Here is a 16,371-nt window from a genome sequence, read left to right as displayed (position 1 = left end):
CAGTCTGAGGTCCTGAGTGCTCTGGAGCAGGTTTTCATCAAGGATCTCTGTACTTTGCTCCGTTCATCTTTCCCTTGATCCTGACTAGTCTCCCAGTACCTGCCGCTGAAAAACATCCCCACAGCATGATGCTGCCACCACCATGCTTCACCGTAGGGATGGTATTGGCCAGGTGATGAGTGGTGCCAGGTTTCCTCCAGACATGATGCTTGGCATTCAGGCCAAAGAGTTCAATCTTGGTTTCATCAGACCAGAGAATCTTGTTCCTCATGGTCTGAAAGTCCTTTTGGCAAACTCCAAGCAGGCTGTCATGTGCCTTTTACTGAGGAGTGGCGTCCTTCTGGCCACTCTACCATAAAGGCCTGATTGGTGGAGTTCTGCAGAGATGGTTGTCCTTCTGGAAGGTTCTCCAATCTCCACAACTCTGGAGCTCTGTCAGAGTGACCATCGGGTTCTTGGTCACCTCCCTGACCAAGGCACTACTCCACCGATTGCTCAGTTCGGCCAGCTCTAGGAAGAGTCTTGGTGATTACAAACTTATTCCATTTAAGAATGATGGAAGCGACTGTGTTCTTGGGGACCTTCAATGCTGCAGACATTTTTTGGTACCCTTCCCCAGATCTGTGCCTCGACACAATCCCATCTCGGAGCTCTAACGATAATTCCTTCGACCTCATGGCTTGGTTTTTGCTCTGACATGCACTGTCAACTGTGGGACCTTATATAGACAGGATAGTGCCTTTCCAAATCATGTCCAATCAATTGAATTTTCCACAGGTGGACTCCAATCAAGTTGTAGAAACATCTCAAGGATGATCAATTGAAACAGGATGCACCTGCACTACTCTAACCCTGGAAACCTCAACCTGCTTCTCTCGCACTGGACATTTCTGATCCCCAGCCCCATGGGCACTCCTGCAATTAACACATACCACTACTTTCCCCAATGCTACTCATTCCTTTGTCTCATGCCCTGCTGTACACTTCTCACACCTTGGAACCTCCCTCCTACACACTGCTGCCACATGCCCATAAGCTTGACACCTGTAGCAACGTAATGTGTTCGGCACAAAAGCTCTTACAGGATAACTTACATACCCTAACATCACTTTGTCGGGCAAAGACTCAACATCAAAACTCAAAAGACCAGACAACGACTCTTCTGTTTCTCCACTCACGCCACCCTGTCTGCATCGCACCAAACGACGAGCATCACAAACACCGGGAATCTTCCCCTTCAGTTGGTCAATTTTCACATTTACCGTTACCCCAGTAATCACTCCTTTCAATGGCGCACTTTTCTTGAGAGACGACAGGTAGCTAGCTACTATAATAAGCTAATAGCTAATAGCTAGACTGGAGAGGTTGGTACACGCCCATGGTCTGTGACATCGAGGTGATCATACTGCGAATGCGCAGAACTTGTACATCTTTTTCTTTGAGGTGGGAATCTCTGTCAAATGTATTTATTTCCCCAGAGGAAGATATCTGTTACTCTATGGGGGCCGTTGTGGTTCGGAAAAGGCTACTTACATATTACTATTTTACGTTTAAGATATCTGTGTGTGTATGTCGCAGTTAATAACATCGTTTGACCAACCATTTAAGAAAGGATGAGAATAATTTCTTCATAGAGTTTTATTCCTCAACATCAAATGCATCAGCAACTATTGATACATTGAACATAGTACACGTGGGCAGTTATTTCCCCCCTCTAATTTTCTAAATCAACCTGCTTCATCTCAAAGGTCTACTACCTTGCTGCATGAACCTGTTCATGTATTTTCAGGTCCGCTCTAGAATAGAATCTGTTCCCACAATCCGTGCAGTGGTAAGGCCTCTCTGCAGTGTGAAGGACCCTGTGTTTCTCCAAGCCGCTCTGAAGGCTGAAGCTCTTCCCACACTGAGAGCAGCTGAATGCCCTCTCCCTCATGTGGCGCTGCATGTGTACCCTGAAGTGGCACATGTACACAAAGCCCATACCGCACTGAGAGCAGGTGAAGGCCTTCTTCCCTGTGTGGTGGTACTTCTGGTGGTCTTTCAGGTTTCGGAGCTGAGGGAAGCTCTTCCCACAGTGTGGGCAGCTGAAGGGTTTGACCCTCAGCTGTGCCGTTGTGTTGATGCTCTCGAGGGCCCCCATAGCATGCTCTGTCCCCTGGGTGGGTATCACTGACCTTGAGAGTAGGTGCTGCTCCTTCCTGGTCCATGGTGCTGGAGGTAGTGGAGGCTCACTGGCCCATGGTGCTGGAGGAAAAGGCTCACTGGCCCATGGTGCTGGAGGAAGAGGCTCACTGGCCCATGGTGCTGGGAGTGGAGGTGGAGGCTGAGGCTCACTGGTCCAAGCCCCAGCAAGTGAGCTCAATCTCTGCAGACGACTCAGGCTCACTATGGAGGCATCTGTGGATGTGACCATCTGGGTAACCAGATCCCCCCAGTCATTGGGTTCTTCTTTGATATGGATCACATGGGCCTCCTTCTCTTCCATCCTTTCAGAGACACAGGAAGAGCTGGGTGTGGCCATTTCCTGTGGACCCTCTCTCTCTGGGAGAGCGCTGGGTCCATCTGGCTGGAACATCTCCTGTTTGATAACACAACCTTCCTCTGCTCCTGAGGATAGAACAGAACAAAGTTATAGATCCTATATCAGGTGTGTGTTAGTCTGATTAATCAGGCTGTAATACACAATTAATTGGTATATACAGCCTGAAACTAAATGCCTGCAAAATTATGTAAATGTTCCTTACAAGCCAGAATAGTGAATAAAACTACATTTAAACTCTAGCGGTTGTCTGTGTGGTCTGTCCTTCAGCTGCTCAAAATTTGAGACAAAATATCCACAGTAAAGTATTGTTTACTCAACTTTTTAAAGAGTCGGTAGGTATATGGTCGTTAGGTATACAGTGAGGGAAAAAAGTATTTGATCCCCTGCTGATTTTGTATGTTTGCCCACTGTCAAAGACATGATCAGTCTATAATTTTAATGGTAGGTTTATTTGAACAGTGAGAGACAGAATAACAACAACAAAAAACAGAAAAACGCATGTCAAAAATGTTATAAATTGATTTGCATTTTAATGAGGGAAATAAGTATTTGACCCCTCTGCAAAACATGACTTAGTACTTGGTGGCAAAACCCTTGTTGGCAATCACAGAGGTCAGACGTTTCTTGTAGTTGGCCACCAGGTTTGCACACATCTCAGGAGGGATTTTGTTCCACTCCTCTTTGCAGATCTTCTACAAGTCATTAAGGTTTCGAGGCTGACGTTTGGCAACTCGAACCTTCAGCTCCCTCCACAGATTTTCTATGGGATTAAGGTCTGGAGACTGGCTAGGCCACTGCAGGACCTTAATGTGCTTCTTCTTGAGCCACTCCTTTGTTGCCTTGGCCGTGTGTTTTGGGTCATTGTCATGCTGGAATACCCATCCACGACCCATTTTCAATGCCCTGGCTGAGGGAAGCAGGTTCTCACCCAAGATTTGATGGTACATGGCCCCGTCCATCGTCCCTTTGATGCGGTGAAGTTGTCCTGTCCCCTTAGCAGAAAAACACCCCCAAAGCATAATGTTTCCACCTCCATATTTGACGGTGGGGATGGTGTTCTTGGGGTCATAGGCAGCATTCCTACTCCTCCAAACACGGCGAGTTGAGTTGATGCCAAAGAGCTCGATTTTGGTCTCATCTGACCACAACACCTCTGAAACATTCATATGTTCATTGGCAAACTTCAGACGGCCCTGTATATGGGCTTTCTTGAGCAGGGAGACCTTGCGGGCGCTGCAGGATTTCAGTCCTTCACGGCGTAGTGTGTTACCAATTGATTTCTTGGTGACTATGGTCCCAGCTGCCTTGAGATCATTGACAAGATCCTCCCGTGTAGTTCTGGGCTGATTCCTCACCGTTCTCATGATCATTGCAACTCCACAAGGTGAGATCTTGCATGGAGCCCCAGGCCGAGGGAGATTGACAGTTCTTTTGTGTTTCTTCCATTTGCGAATAATCGCACCAACTGTTGTCACCTTCTCACCAAGCTGCTTGGCGATGGTCTTGTAGCCCATTCCAGCCTTGTGTAGGTCTACAATCTTGTCCCTGACATCCTTGGAGAGCTCTTTGGTCTTGGCCATGGTGGAGAGTTTGGAATCTGATTGATTGATTGCTTCTGTGGACAGGTGTCTTTTATACAGGTAACAAACGGAGATTAGGAGCACTCCCTTTAAGAGTGTGCTCCTAATCTCAGCTCGTTACCTGTATAAAAGACACCTGGGAGCCAGAAATCTTTCTGATTGAGAGGGGTCAAATAGTTATTTCCCTCATTAAAATGCAAATCAATTTATAACATTTTTGACATGCGTTTTTCTGGATTTTTTTGTTGTTGTTCGGTATCTCACTGTTCAAATAAACCTACCATTAAAATTATAGACTGATCATTTCTTTGTCAGTGGGCAAACGTACAAAATCAGCAGGGGATCAAATACTTTTTCCCCTCACTGTATGGTTCAGTTCAGCACCAAGGTAAAGTTAGTTTTATATTGGATATTTGGTTCTCTCATCAATAGCTATTGAACCAAGCATGCCATGACCATGAAAATAAATCTTGAATAAAAAAAATAAAAAAGTGTGGATTGTTCTCCATCCTCCCGATTCAGAATATAAACATTTTATACCAATAAAACTAACTTTACCTCTGTGCCGAACCAAACCATGTAACTACCTGCTCTTTAAAGTCGGGTAAACAATACTTTTCTGTGGATATTTTGTCTCAAATTTTGAGCAGCTAAAGGACAAACGGAAACCGGTACGCCCTCCGACGAACCATTAAAAGTGTTCCAGCCTGTATGGACATTGTTTTGTGAACAGTAATGAACAGTTTCAGCATTTCTACATGCCGTGTTGCATTATTCAAGTGTGCAAACTAGTGTGCAAACTAATGTGCAGCATGAGTGGGGACTGGGGAGCGAATGCAGCCCAGACAGCTCTAGCAATGAATGAGTAAGTGGAGCAGGCACTTTGCTTTCCGTGCTATAAAGGGGCTGCGCTGATACAGACTTGATCCTCTCAATCACGAGACACATTTGACAGAAGTACAGAACGTAGCAAAAATTCTAGTGCTGAATCGTACATTTAAAAAAAAAAAAGTTACGAAGTTTCGGTATACTGTGCAACATTCATCTGCATTGACCCTATTTGCACAGACTTTTTTGACTCATCATATACGCTGCTCCTACTGTTTACTATCTGTCCATTTATTCTGAGTTATATGTACATATCTACCGCAATTACCTCGTACCCCTGCACATCGACTCAGTACTGGTACCCCTTCTATATAGCCAAGTTATCGTTACTCATTGTGCATCTATTACTACTTTTATTATTACCTGGTACTTTTTTATTACTTCAAAATGTTATTTCTCTCTGCACTGTTGGGAAGGGCTCGTAAGTATTACACTGTTAGTCCACACCTGTTGTTTACGAAGCATGTGATGAATAACATTTGATTTTAATTTGAGTACGTTTTAATTAAATTTGATTCAACATTGTAAGGACGTTTCAGGCTGTATATACCAATTAATTTTGTATTACATCCTGATTAATCAGACTGTGTATGTGTATGGACTCTCCTCACTCACCTGACAGAGCCTCTTCTCTCTCCTCAGTGTCTCCAGCACAACCACATCTCCTACACATCCCCCTCTGCTCTCTCTCTTCCCTCTTCTTTCTCTGCTCTTTCTCTTCAACTTCCCTCCTCTTCCTCTCCTCCTCTCCGTCCCTCCATCTCTGCTCACACTGCTGCAGCCTCTCCTTCAAGACGTCCACTTCCTGATTACTCCGTGTCACTTTTTCCAGGAAGCTGTCCTTCACCAGCCGAGTGATCTCATGCACGGCGGTTTTGAGGATCGTTTCCATGACTCCATTGAGCTGGTACTGGAAGGTGAGGATGGCCTCTGACATAACCGCAACAACATCAACTGATCACTGGAAAATCAACCCCCCCCCCCTTCCCTTACTGGTACCAGTCCCAGAGTTCACAGCCAGTCTTCTATGGATGAGCTGCCCCCCTTGTTTCCCAGTTTGGTTTACTATATTAATGGAAAGACTGGGATTTAGCCTCCTCCAGATCACACCAGTGCCCAGAGAGTCAGGGATCTTCCTCCTGGAAACAGGGGCAAGCTGTCAAAAACACAAAATGTGGTCTTGATGTGCCTCAAATATCTTGTCAGTATTAGGCAGCTCACCTACCAATGATTTAGCCTAGAAACATGCTCGTAATGAACAAATTAATAAACCCTTACACCCCTTTTTGCTTGTGGTTAGGTGTATAAAATAATGCATTTATCAAGCTTGCTAGTTAGCTAGCTAGCTTTAGCTACAGATAATAACGCAGGGTAGTACTGTAGCAGCTCTGTTGATTTCAAAAAATATTCTTACCACTTCACAAACGTTGTTTTTTGTTGTTCGTCAACAAATCAGCTAGTTACAAATATCCTGTCTCTCCTAGAACTGTAGCTAGCTAGCTACTGTAATACGCTAACAGCTACTAGACAGACGGCTAGACATAAAATATAACTAACACAAGATGGTTAATCTGTGTCGTTTACAGCGGGAGCAAATGAAGCATAGTAGGCAGAACAAGCAGCAAAGCCAATCACGAGCTAGCGAGATCCTATTGGCATGTTGTAGCGTTATTTGTATCTTTCCGTAAGGGAACGTCTCTGTGAAGTGCGCGTGTGCACAAATTCAATTGAACCTTGCACTCGTTCTAAACGACGCAATTGTTTTAAATGTTGGCAAAGCGTCAAGTCTATAAAACCTAATGCACTGTGTTTGTAACAGATTTTAGTTTTGGAAACAGAAAAATTTATTGAGATCAGATATTTCATTAATTAGAAAATTAGCAGGAAGTCGGCCAAGTTTCACCTAGTTCCATCCTCTCCCATTACCCGCAACTGAACTTCCTCTCACTACCATATTTGGTGCTGAAAAAACATTCCAAACGGATGCTTCAGCTTTATAGACCCTGTGACGTGTCTGGGTTACTCCTTCTGTCTTTGGCTAGACTGGAGAGGTTGGGTCCCGTCCCTCTGGTCTGTGACAACGAGGTGATCATACTGCGAATGGGACTGCGCAGAACTCGTAAATATTTTTCTTCAACGTTGGAATCTCTGTCACGTATTTATTTCCAGAGTAAGTTATGTTACTCTATGAGCCATTTTCATTCGGACAAGGCCACTTACTTACTACTCTTTTACTTAAGATATTTGTTTGTGTATGTAACAGTTAACACTGTGTGTGACCAATAATTTAGTAAGAAATGATGAGAATAATTTCTTCATAATGTGTTTTATTCCTCTCAACATGAAATGCATCAGCAACAATACATTGAACATAACTGCCCAGGTGTACTATTTCCCCCCTCTGATTTTCCAAATTAACCTGCTCCTTCTCAAAGGTCTACCTTGCACTGGATGTGTTCATGTCTTTTCAGGTCCGATCTAGAATAGAATCTGTTCCCACAGTCCGTGCAGTGGTAAGGCCTCTCTGCAGTGTGAATGACCCTGTGTCTCTTCAAGCCGCTCTGAAGGCTGAAGCTCTTCCCACACTGAGAGCAGCTGAACGGCCTCTCCCCTGTGTGGCACTGCATGTGTACCCTGAGGTGGCACATGTACACAAAGCCCTTCCCGCACTGGGAGCAGGTGAAGGCCTTCTTCCCTGTGTGGTGGTATTTCTGGTGGTCTTTCAGGTTTCGGAGCTGAGGGAAGCTCTTCCCACAGTGTGGGCAGCTGTAGGGTTTGACCCTCAGCTGTGCCGTTGTGTTGAGGCTCAGGCCGTTGGGGCTTGTCTCGAGGGCCCTCATAGCATGCTCTGTCCCCTGAGTGGGTATCACTGACCTTGGGAGTAAGTGTTGCTCCTTCCTGGTCCATGGTGTTGGAGGTAGAGGTGGAGGCTCCCTGACCAATGGTGCTGGAGGTAGAGGTTCTCTGGCCCATGTTGCTGGAGGATGAGGCTCACTGGCCCATGGTGCTGGGAGTGGAGGTGGAGGCTGAGGCTCACTGGTCCATGCCCCAGGATTTGAGCTCAATCTCTGCAGACGACTCAGGCTCATTATGGGGGAATCTGTGGATGTGACCATCTGGTTTACCAAGTCCCCCCAGTCATTGGGCTCCTCTTTGATATGGACCACATGGGCATCCCTCTCTACCATCCTCTCAGAGACACAGGAAGAGCTGGGTGTGGCCGTTTCCTGTGGACCCTCTCTCGCGCTGGGTCCATCTGGCTGGAACATCTCCTGTTTGATAACAAAACCTTCCTCTGCTCCTGAGGAGAGAACAAAAAAAAAGTCAGAGATTCTATATTGTGTGTGTGTGTGTGTGTGTGTGTGTGTTCCTCTCACCTGACAGAGCCTCTTCTCTCTCCTCAGTGTCTCCAGCACAACCACATCTCCTACACATCCCCCTCTGCTCTCTCTCTTCCCTCTTCTTTCTCTGCTCTTTCTCTTCAACTTCCCTCCTCTTCCTCTCTTCCTCTCCGTCCCTCCATCTCTGCTCACACTGCTGCAGCCTCTCCTTCAAGACGTCCACTTCCTGCTTGCTCCGTGTCACTTCCTCCAGGAAGCTGTCCTTCACCAGCCGAGTGATCTCATGCACGGCGGTTTTGAGGACCGTTTCCATGACTCCATTGAGTTGGTACTGGAAGGTGAGGATGGCTTCTGACATAGCTGCAACAACATCAACTGAACACTGGAAAATCAACCCCCCTTCCCTTATCGGTACCAGTCCCAGAGTTCACAGCCAGTCTTCTATGGATGAGCTGCCCCACTTGTTTCCCAGTTTGGTTCACTATAATGGAAAGACTGGGATTTAGCCTCCAGATCACACCAGTGCCCAGAGAGTCAGGGATCTTCCTCCTGGAAACAGGGGCAAGTTGTCAAAAACACCAAATGTGGTCTTGATGTGCCTCAAATATCTTGTCAGTATTAGGCAGCTCACCTACCAATGATTTAGCCCAGAAACATGCTCGTAATGAACAAATTAGTGCATTTGTAAAGTATTCAGACCCCTTGACTTTTTTGACATTTTGTTACATTACAGCCTTATTCTAAAATTGATCAAATAAATTCCACATCAATCTACACACAATACCCCATAATGATAAGGCGAAAACAGGTTTTTGAAATGTTTGCAAATGTATTACAAATAAAAAACAGAAATACCTTATTTACATAAGTATTCAGACCCTTTGCTATGAGACTTGAAATTGAGCTCAGGTGTATCCTGTTTCCATTGATCATCCTTGAGAACTTGATTGGAGTCCACCTGTTGTAAATTCAATTGATTGGACATGATTTGGAAAGGCACACACCTGTCTATATAAAGGTCCCACAGTTGACAGTGCATGTCAGAGCGAAAACCAAGCCATGAGGTCGAAGGAATTGTCCGTAGAGCTCCGAGACAGGATTGTGTCGAGGCACAAATCTGGGGAAGGGTACCAAAAAATGTCTGCAGCATTGAAGGTCCTCAAGAACACAGTGGCCTCCATCATTCTTAAATGGAAGAAGTTTAGAACCACCAAGACTCTTCCTCGAGCTTGCCTCCCAGCCAAACTGAGCAATCGGGGGAGAAGGGCCTTGGTCAGGGAGGTGACCAAGAACCCGATGGTTACTCTGACAGAGCTCCAGAGTTACTCTGTGGAGATGGGATAACCTTCCAGAAGGACAACCATCTTTGCAGCACTCCACCAATTAGGCCTTTATGGTAGAGTGGCCAGACGGAAGCCACTCCTCAGTAAAAGGCACATGACAGTCTGCTTGGAGTTTGCCAAAAGGCACCTAAAGGACTCTCAGACCATTAGAAACAAGATTCTCTGGTCTGATGAAACAAAGATTGAACTCTTTGGCCTGAATGCAAAGCGTCACGTCTGGAGGAAACCTGGCACCCTCCCTACGGTGAAGCATGGTGGTGGCAGCATCATGCTGTGGGGATGTTTTTCAACAGCAGGGACTGGGAGACTAGTCAGGATCGAGGGAAAGATGAACGGAGCAAAGTACAGAGATCCTTGATGAAAACCTGCTCCAGAGCGCTCAGGACCTGACTGGGGGTGAAGGTTCACCTTCCAACAGGACAACGACTCTAAGCACACAGCCAAGACAACGCAGGAGTGGCTTCGGGACAAGTCGCTGAATGTCCTTGAGTGGCCCAGCCAGAGCCCGGACTTGAACCCGGAATTGAACCCGATCAAACATCTCTGGAGACCTGAAAATAGCTGTGTGGCGATGCTCCCCATCCAACCTGACAGATCTTGAGAGGATCTGGAGAGAATAATTTAAGAAACATCCCAAATACAGGTGTGCCAAGCTTGTTGCGTCATACCCAAGAAGACTCGAGGCTGTAATTGCTGCCAAAGGTGCTTCAACAAAGTAATGAGTAAAGGGTCTGAATACTTATGTAAATGTGATATTTGTTTTTTTTATTTTTAATACAATAAGGCTGTAATGTAATAAATGTGGAAAAAGTCAAGGGGTCTGAATACTTTCAGAATGCACTGTACACCACTTTTGGCTGTGGTTAGGTATACCAAATAATGCATTTCTCAAGTTTGCTAGCTAGTAACGTTAGGTGGTTTTGGCAGTGCGTGTTGAGACAAAAGCTCTAAAAGGATCATACTATTAAACAGACTTTCCAAACGTGGGTCTGTTGTAGACCCACTCCCTCCCTGCTTACCTCATGTCAAAATAAAAGTCCTGCAGGTGCGACATATGTGGACAAAAAATGAATACCTTGTGCTGGAATTTTATTTTGACATGAGGTAAGGTTAAGCAGAGAGGAAGACCCACGTTTGGGAAGTCTATTTAATAACACGATCCTTTAGATATGTGTCAAATTCCCCCGTCATAATTACTAACCATCCTACCCACCTGCAAAGTACGTTGAAATTGAATTATATTTAACTCCTGGCTTCCCACGGACTGTTTTTGTGCAACCCAATACAATACTGTAGAAAGCAACGCTAAATGTGTAAATACACCCGCGTTGCTAAAAGCACCTAGCTAGTTATGCTACTGACAATAACACGGGGTTGTGTAGCAGCATTCTGACCTTTTGACTCAAATAAAAATATGCTTACCACTTTCCGAACGTTGTTTTTTGTTGTGCGTCAACAAATCAACTAGTTACAAACATCCTAGCTATCTCTCCTAGAACTGTATACATGGGTAAAAAAAGACAGGTAGCTAATGTATATTAGTGATGTCATGATTTATACCGGAACTCCGAGACATGCGTAGAAATCGCTAATCAGTTTTTTTCGAAGCAGTGTGCTGACGCTTGTACTGTATTGCTTTGTCAGAAGCACGTGATCAATGGCGTCTGAAGCTTCGTTTTGTCGAACAACCACCTGATCCATAGGTTTCGTTAAAAGCCAAAAAAGCCACCCCAAATATGTTATCTGTGGCTACCCTGAGCACGCGCTGCGGCGTGTGCGAAGTAAACTATAATAATTTGGCTGTTCTAAATTATTTTGACCAGGAGGTGCCACTAGTGTACAACCTGTTGATCAAAGCCTCGCGTAATTAACCTATTTTCCACACAATCGACTGGAAATGCTAAATGCTTCATGAAGCTTCGTTTCCCCATCACTACTGTATGTTATAGCACAGATTATCCATAATAACTAAACTAATAGCTAACTAACTAGACTGGTTGGGTCCCGCCCCCCGATCTGTGACATCGAGGTGACCATACTGCCAATGCGACTGCGCAGATCTGGTACATATTTTTTTTAAATCTTAGAATCTCTGTCTAAAGTACAGTTCCAAATGTATTTATTTGCCAGAGTAAGTTACTCTATGGGCCGTTCGGACTCAGACAAGGCTACTTGCTTATTACTCTTTTACTTTTAAGATATATGTGTGTGTATGTAACAAATAAATAACAGTGTGACCAATCATTTATTAAGAAAGGATGAGAATAATTTCTTCATGAAGAGTTTTATTCCTCTCAATATGAAATGCATCAGCAACTATTGATACGTTGAACATAGTACACGTTGGCAGTTATTTCCCCCCTCTGTTTTTCTAAATCAACCTGCTTCATCTCAAAGGTCTACCTTGCTGCATGAATCTGTTCATGTCTTTTCAGGTCTGCTCTAGAATTGAATATGTTCCCACAGTACGTGCAGTGGTAAGGTCTCTCTCTAAAGTGTGAAGGACCCTGTGTTTCATCAAGCCACTCTGAAGGTTGAAGCTCTTCCCACACTGAGAGCAGCTGAACGGCCTCTCCCCTGTGTGGCACTGCATGTGTACCCTGAAGTGGGACATGTACACAAAACCCTTACCACACTGGGAGCAGGTGAAGGCTTTCTTCCCTGTGTGGTGGTACTTCTGGTGGTCTTTCAGGTTTCGGAGCTGAGGGAAGCTCTTCCCACAGTGTTGGCAGCTGTAGGGTTTGACCCTCAGCTGTGCCGTTGTGTTGATCCTCAGGCCGTAGGCGCTGGTCTCGAGGGCCCCCACAGCATGCTCTGTCCCCTGGGTGGGTATCACTGACCTTGGGAGTAGGTGCTGCTCCTTCCTGGTCCATGGGGCTGGAGGTGGAGACTCCCTGGCCGCTGGTGCTGGAGAAAGAGGCTCCCTGGTCCATACCCCAGGATGTGAGCTCAATCTCTGCAGACGACTCAGGCTGATTATGGGGGAATCTGTGGATGTGATAATCTGGGTAACCAAGTCCCCCAATTCATCGGGCTCCTCTTTGATATGAACCACATGGGCCTTCCTCTCTTCCATCCTTTCGTATACACAGGAAGAGCTGGGTGTGGCCGTTTCCTGTTGACCATCTCTCTCTGGGAAAGCACTGGGTCCACCTGGCTGGAACATCTCCTGTTTGATAACACAACCTTCCTCTTCTCCTGAGGATGGAACAGATCAAAGTTATAGATCCTATATCAAGTGTGTATGTGTGTGTGTATATATATATATATATATATATATATATACACACTGCTCAAAAAAATAAAGGGAACACTTAAACAACACAATGTAACTCCAAGTCAATCACACTTCTGTGAAATCAAACTGTCCACTTAGGAAGCAACACTGATTGACAATACATTTCACATGTTGTTGTGCAAATGGAATAGACAACAGGTGGAAATTATAGGCAATTAGCAAGACACCCCCAATAAAGAAGTGGTTCTTCAGGTGGTGACCACAGACCACTTCTCAGTTCCTATGCTTCCTGGTTGATGTTTTGGTCACTTTTGAATGCTGGCGGTGCTTTCACTCTAGTGGTAGCATGAGACGGAGTCTACAACCCACACAAGTGGCTCAGGTAGTGCAGCTCATCCAGGATGGCACATCAATGCGAGCTGTGGCAAGAAGATTTGCTGTGTCTGTCAGCGTAGTGTCCAGAGCATGGAGGCGCTACCAGGAGACAGGCCAGTACATCAGGAGACGTGGAGGAGGCCGTAGGAGGGCAACAACCCAGCAGCAGGACTGCTACCTCCGCCTTTGTGCAAGGAGGAGCAGGAGGAGCACTGCCAGAGCCCTGCAAAATGACCTCCAGCAGGCCACAAATGTGCATGTGTCTGCTCAAACGGTCAGAAACAGACTCCATGAGGGTGGTATGAGGGCCCGACGTCCACAGGTGGGGGTTGTGCTTACAGCCCCACACCGTGCAGGACGTTTGGCATTTGCCAGAGAACACCAAGATTGGCAAATTCGCCACTGGCGCCCTGTGCTCTTCACAGATGAAAGCAGGTTCACACTGAGCACATGTGACAGACGTGACAGAGTCTGGAGACGCTGTGGACAACGTTCTGCTGCCTGCAACATCCTCCAGCATGACCGGTTTGGCGGTGGGTCAGTCATGGTGTGGGGTGGCATTTCTTTGGGGGGCCGCACAGCCCTCCATGTGCTCGCCAGAGGTAGCCTGACTGCCATTAGGTACCGAGATGAGATCCTCAGACCCCTTGTGAGACCATATGCTGGTGCGGTTGGCCCTGGGTTCCTCCTAATGCAAGACAATGCTAGACCTCATGTGGCTGGAGTGTGTCAGCAGTTCCTGCAAGAGGAAGGCATTGATGCTATGGACTGGCCCGCCCGTTCCCCAGACCTGAATCCAATTGAGCACATCTGGGACATCATGTCTCGCTTTAGTCCAGGTCTGGGAGGAGATCCCTCAGGAGACCATCCGCCACCTCATCAGGAGCATGCCCAGGCGTTGTAGGGAGGTCATACAGGCAAGTGGAGGCCACATACATTACTGAGCCTAATTTTGACTTGTTTTAAGGACATTACATCAAAGTTGGATCAGCCTGTAGTGTGGTTTTCCAATTTAATTTTGAGGGTGACTCCAAATCCAGACCTCCATGGGTTGATAAATTTGATTTCCATTGATAATTTTTGTGTGATTTTGTTGTCAGCACATTCAACTATGTAAAGAAAAAAGTATTTAATAAGATTATTTCATTCATTCAGATCTAGGATGTGTTGTTTAAGTGTTCCCTTTATTTTTTTGAGAAGTGCATCTCTCCTCACTCACCTAACAGAGCCTCTTCTCTCTCCTCAGTGTCTCCAGCACAACCACATCTCCTACACATCCCCCTCTGCTCTCTCTCTTCCCTCTTCTTTCTCTGCTCTTTCTCTTCATCTTCCCTCTTCTTCCTCTCCTCCTCTCTGTCCCTCCATCTCTGCTCACACTGCTGCAGCCTCTCCTTTAAGACGTCCACTTCCTGCTTGCGCTGTGTCACTCCCTCCAGGAAGTTGTCATTCACCAGCCGAGTGATCTCATGCAGGGCAGTTTTGAGGACCGTTTCCATGACTCCATTGAGTTGGTACTGGAAGGTGAGGATGGCTTCTGACATAGCTGCAACAACATCAACTGGAACAACACTGGAAAATCAACCCCCCCCCCCCTTCCCTTATTGGTACCAGTCCCAGAGTTTACAGCCAGTCTTCTATGGATGATCTGCCCCCCTTGTTTCCCAGTTTGGTTCACTATAATGGAAAGACTGATTTAACCTCCTCCAGATCACACCAGTGCCCAGAGTCAGGGATCTTCCTCCTGGAAACAGCGGCAAGCTGTCAAATACACCAAATGTGGTCTGAATGTGCCTCAAATATCATGTCAGTATTAGGCATCCATCCTACCAGTGATTTAGCCCAGCAACATGCTCGTAACTAACAAATTCATAAACCCTTGCACCACTTTTTACTTGTGGTTAGGTGTTCCAAAAAAACGCATTTATCAAGCTTCCTAGTTAGCTAGCTAGCTTTTGCTACAGATAATAACACAGGTTAGTAGCAGCTCTGTCCATTTCACAAAATATTCTTACCACTTCCCAAACGTTGTTTTTTGTTGTTCGTCAACATATCAACTAGTTACAAATATCCTATCTCTCCTAGAACTATACACATACGTATCAAAGACAGCTAGCTAGCTAGCTATTGTAATAAGATAACAGTTACTAGATAGACGGCTAGACCAAGATGGTTCATCTGTGTCGTTTACAGTGGGAGCAAATTAAGCATAGTGGGCAGAACAAGCAAGGAGTGGGCAAAGCCAAGCACGAGCTAGCGAGATCCTATTGGCACGTTGTAGCATTATTTGCATATTTCCGTTAGGTAACCCCTCCTCTGTGAAGTGCGCGTGTGCACAAACTCAATTCGACCTTGCACTCCTAAACAACCGCAATATTTTCAAACGTTGGCAAAGCGTCAAGTATATATAACCTAGTGCACTGTGTTCGTAACAGATTATAATTTTGGGAAAATAAGAATGTATTGAGATCAGATGTTTCATTGATGAGAAAATTAGCAGAAAGTCGGCCCAGTTTCACCTAGTTCCATCATCTCCCACTACCCGCAACTGGACTTCCTCTGACTACCATATTTGGTGGTGAAAAAACGTTCCAAACGGATGCTTCAGCTTTATAGACCCTGTGACTTGTCTGGGTTACCCCTTCTGTCTTTGGCTAGACTGGAGAGGTTGGGTCCCGTCCCTCTGGTCTGTGACATCAAGGTGATCATACTGCAAATGCGACTGCGCAGAACTCGTAAATATTTTTCTTCAACGTTGGAATCTCTGTCACATGTATTTATTTCCAGAGTAAGTTATGTTACTCTATGGGCCATTTTCATTCGGACAAGGCCACTTACTTACTACTCTTTTACTTAAGATATTTGTTTGTGTATGTAACAGTTAACACTGTGTGACCAATAATTTAGTAAGAAATGATGAGAATAATTTATTCATAATGTGTTTTATTCCTTTCAACATTAAATGCATCAGCAACAATACATTGAACATAGCACACGTGGGCAATTATTTCCCCCCTCTAATTCTCCAAATTAACCTGCTCCATCTCAAAGGTCTACCTTGCACTGG

At 45.5% G+C, this 16,371-nt stretch overlaps 3 protein-coding genes across 6 annotated transcripts; all 3 read right to left on the bottom strand.

Annotated features, from left to right (window-relative positions):
* Positions 1–1,620: 1,620 nt before the first annotated feature.
* On the bottom strand, positions 1,621–6,740 carry LOC121579861 (replication initiator 1-like). Of its 2 annotated transcripts, none has more exons than XM_041894806.2 (3): positions 6,425–6,740; positions 5,626–6,166; positions 1,621–2,607 (listed from the first exon to the last, which is right to left on the bottom strand). In XM_041894806.2, exons 2-3 carry the CDS (start codon positions 5,945–5,947, stop codon positions 1,754–1,756), a joined length of 1,176 nt encoding a protein of 391 aa, XP_041750740.1. In that variant the 5' UTR covers positions 5,948–6,166; positions 6,425–6,740; the 3' UTR covers positions 1,621–1,753. The 2 variants fall into 2 exon arrangements, with proteins under 2 accessions (XP_041750740.1, XP_041750739.1); XM_041894805.2 differs by having other exon boundaries at positions 5,626–6,149.
* Positions 6,741–7,320: 580 nt separating this feature from the next.
* Positions 7,321–11,706, bottom strand: LOC121579860 (zinc finger protein 629). 2 transcript variants are annotated; one of them, XM_041894803.2, is made up of 3 exons: positions 11,117–11,706; positions 8,388–8,900; positions 7,321–8,311 (listed from the first exon to the last, which is right to left on the bottom strand). In XM_041894803.2, the coding sequence occupies exons 2-3, from the start codon at positions 8,707–8,709 to the stop codon at positions 7,440–7,442; spliced, it is 1,194 nt and encodes a 397-aa protein (XP_041750737.1). In that variant the 5' UTR covers positions 8,710–8,900; positions 11,117–11,706; the 3' UTR covers positions 7,321–7,439. The 2 variants fall into 2 exon arrangements, with proteins under 2 accessions (XP_041750737.1, XP_041750738.1); XM_041894804.2 differs by having other exon boundaries at positions 8,388–8,832.
* A 262-nt stretch (positions 11,707–11,968) lies between these two features.
* Positions 11,969–15,527, bottom strand: LOC121579864 (zinc finger protein 8-like). Of its 2 annotated transcripts, none has more exons than XM_041894812.1 (3): positions 15,320–15,527; positions 14,527–15,065; positions 11,969–12,892 (listed from the first exon to the last, which is right to left on the bottom strand). In XM_041894812.1, the coding sequence occupies exons 2-3, from the start codon at positions 14,846–14,848 to the stop codon at positions 12,126–12,128; spliced, it is 1,089 nt and encodes a 362-aa protein (XP_041750746.1). In that variant the 5' UTR covers positions 14,849–15,065; positions 15,320–15,527; the 3' UTR covers positions 11,969–12,125. The 2 variants fall into 2 exon arrangements, with proteins under 2 accessions (XP_041750746.1, XP_041750745.1); XM_041894811.1 differs by having other exon boundaries at positions 14,527–15,048.
* Between the last annotated feature and the right edge of the window lie 844 nt (positions 15,528–16,371).

Source organism: Coregonus clupeaformis, chromosome 2, assembly GCF_020615455.1.
Source record: "Coregonus clupeaformis isolate EN_2021a chromosome 2, ASM2061545v1, whole genome shotgun sequence".
Lineage (NCBI taxonomy): Eukaryota > Metazoa > Chordata > Actinopteri > Salmoniformes > Salmonidae > Coregonus > Coregonus clupeaformis.
This window is presented reverse-complemented; position numbering and strand designations above follow the sequence as displayed.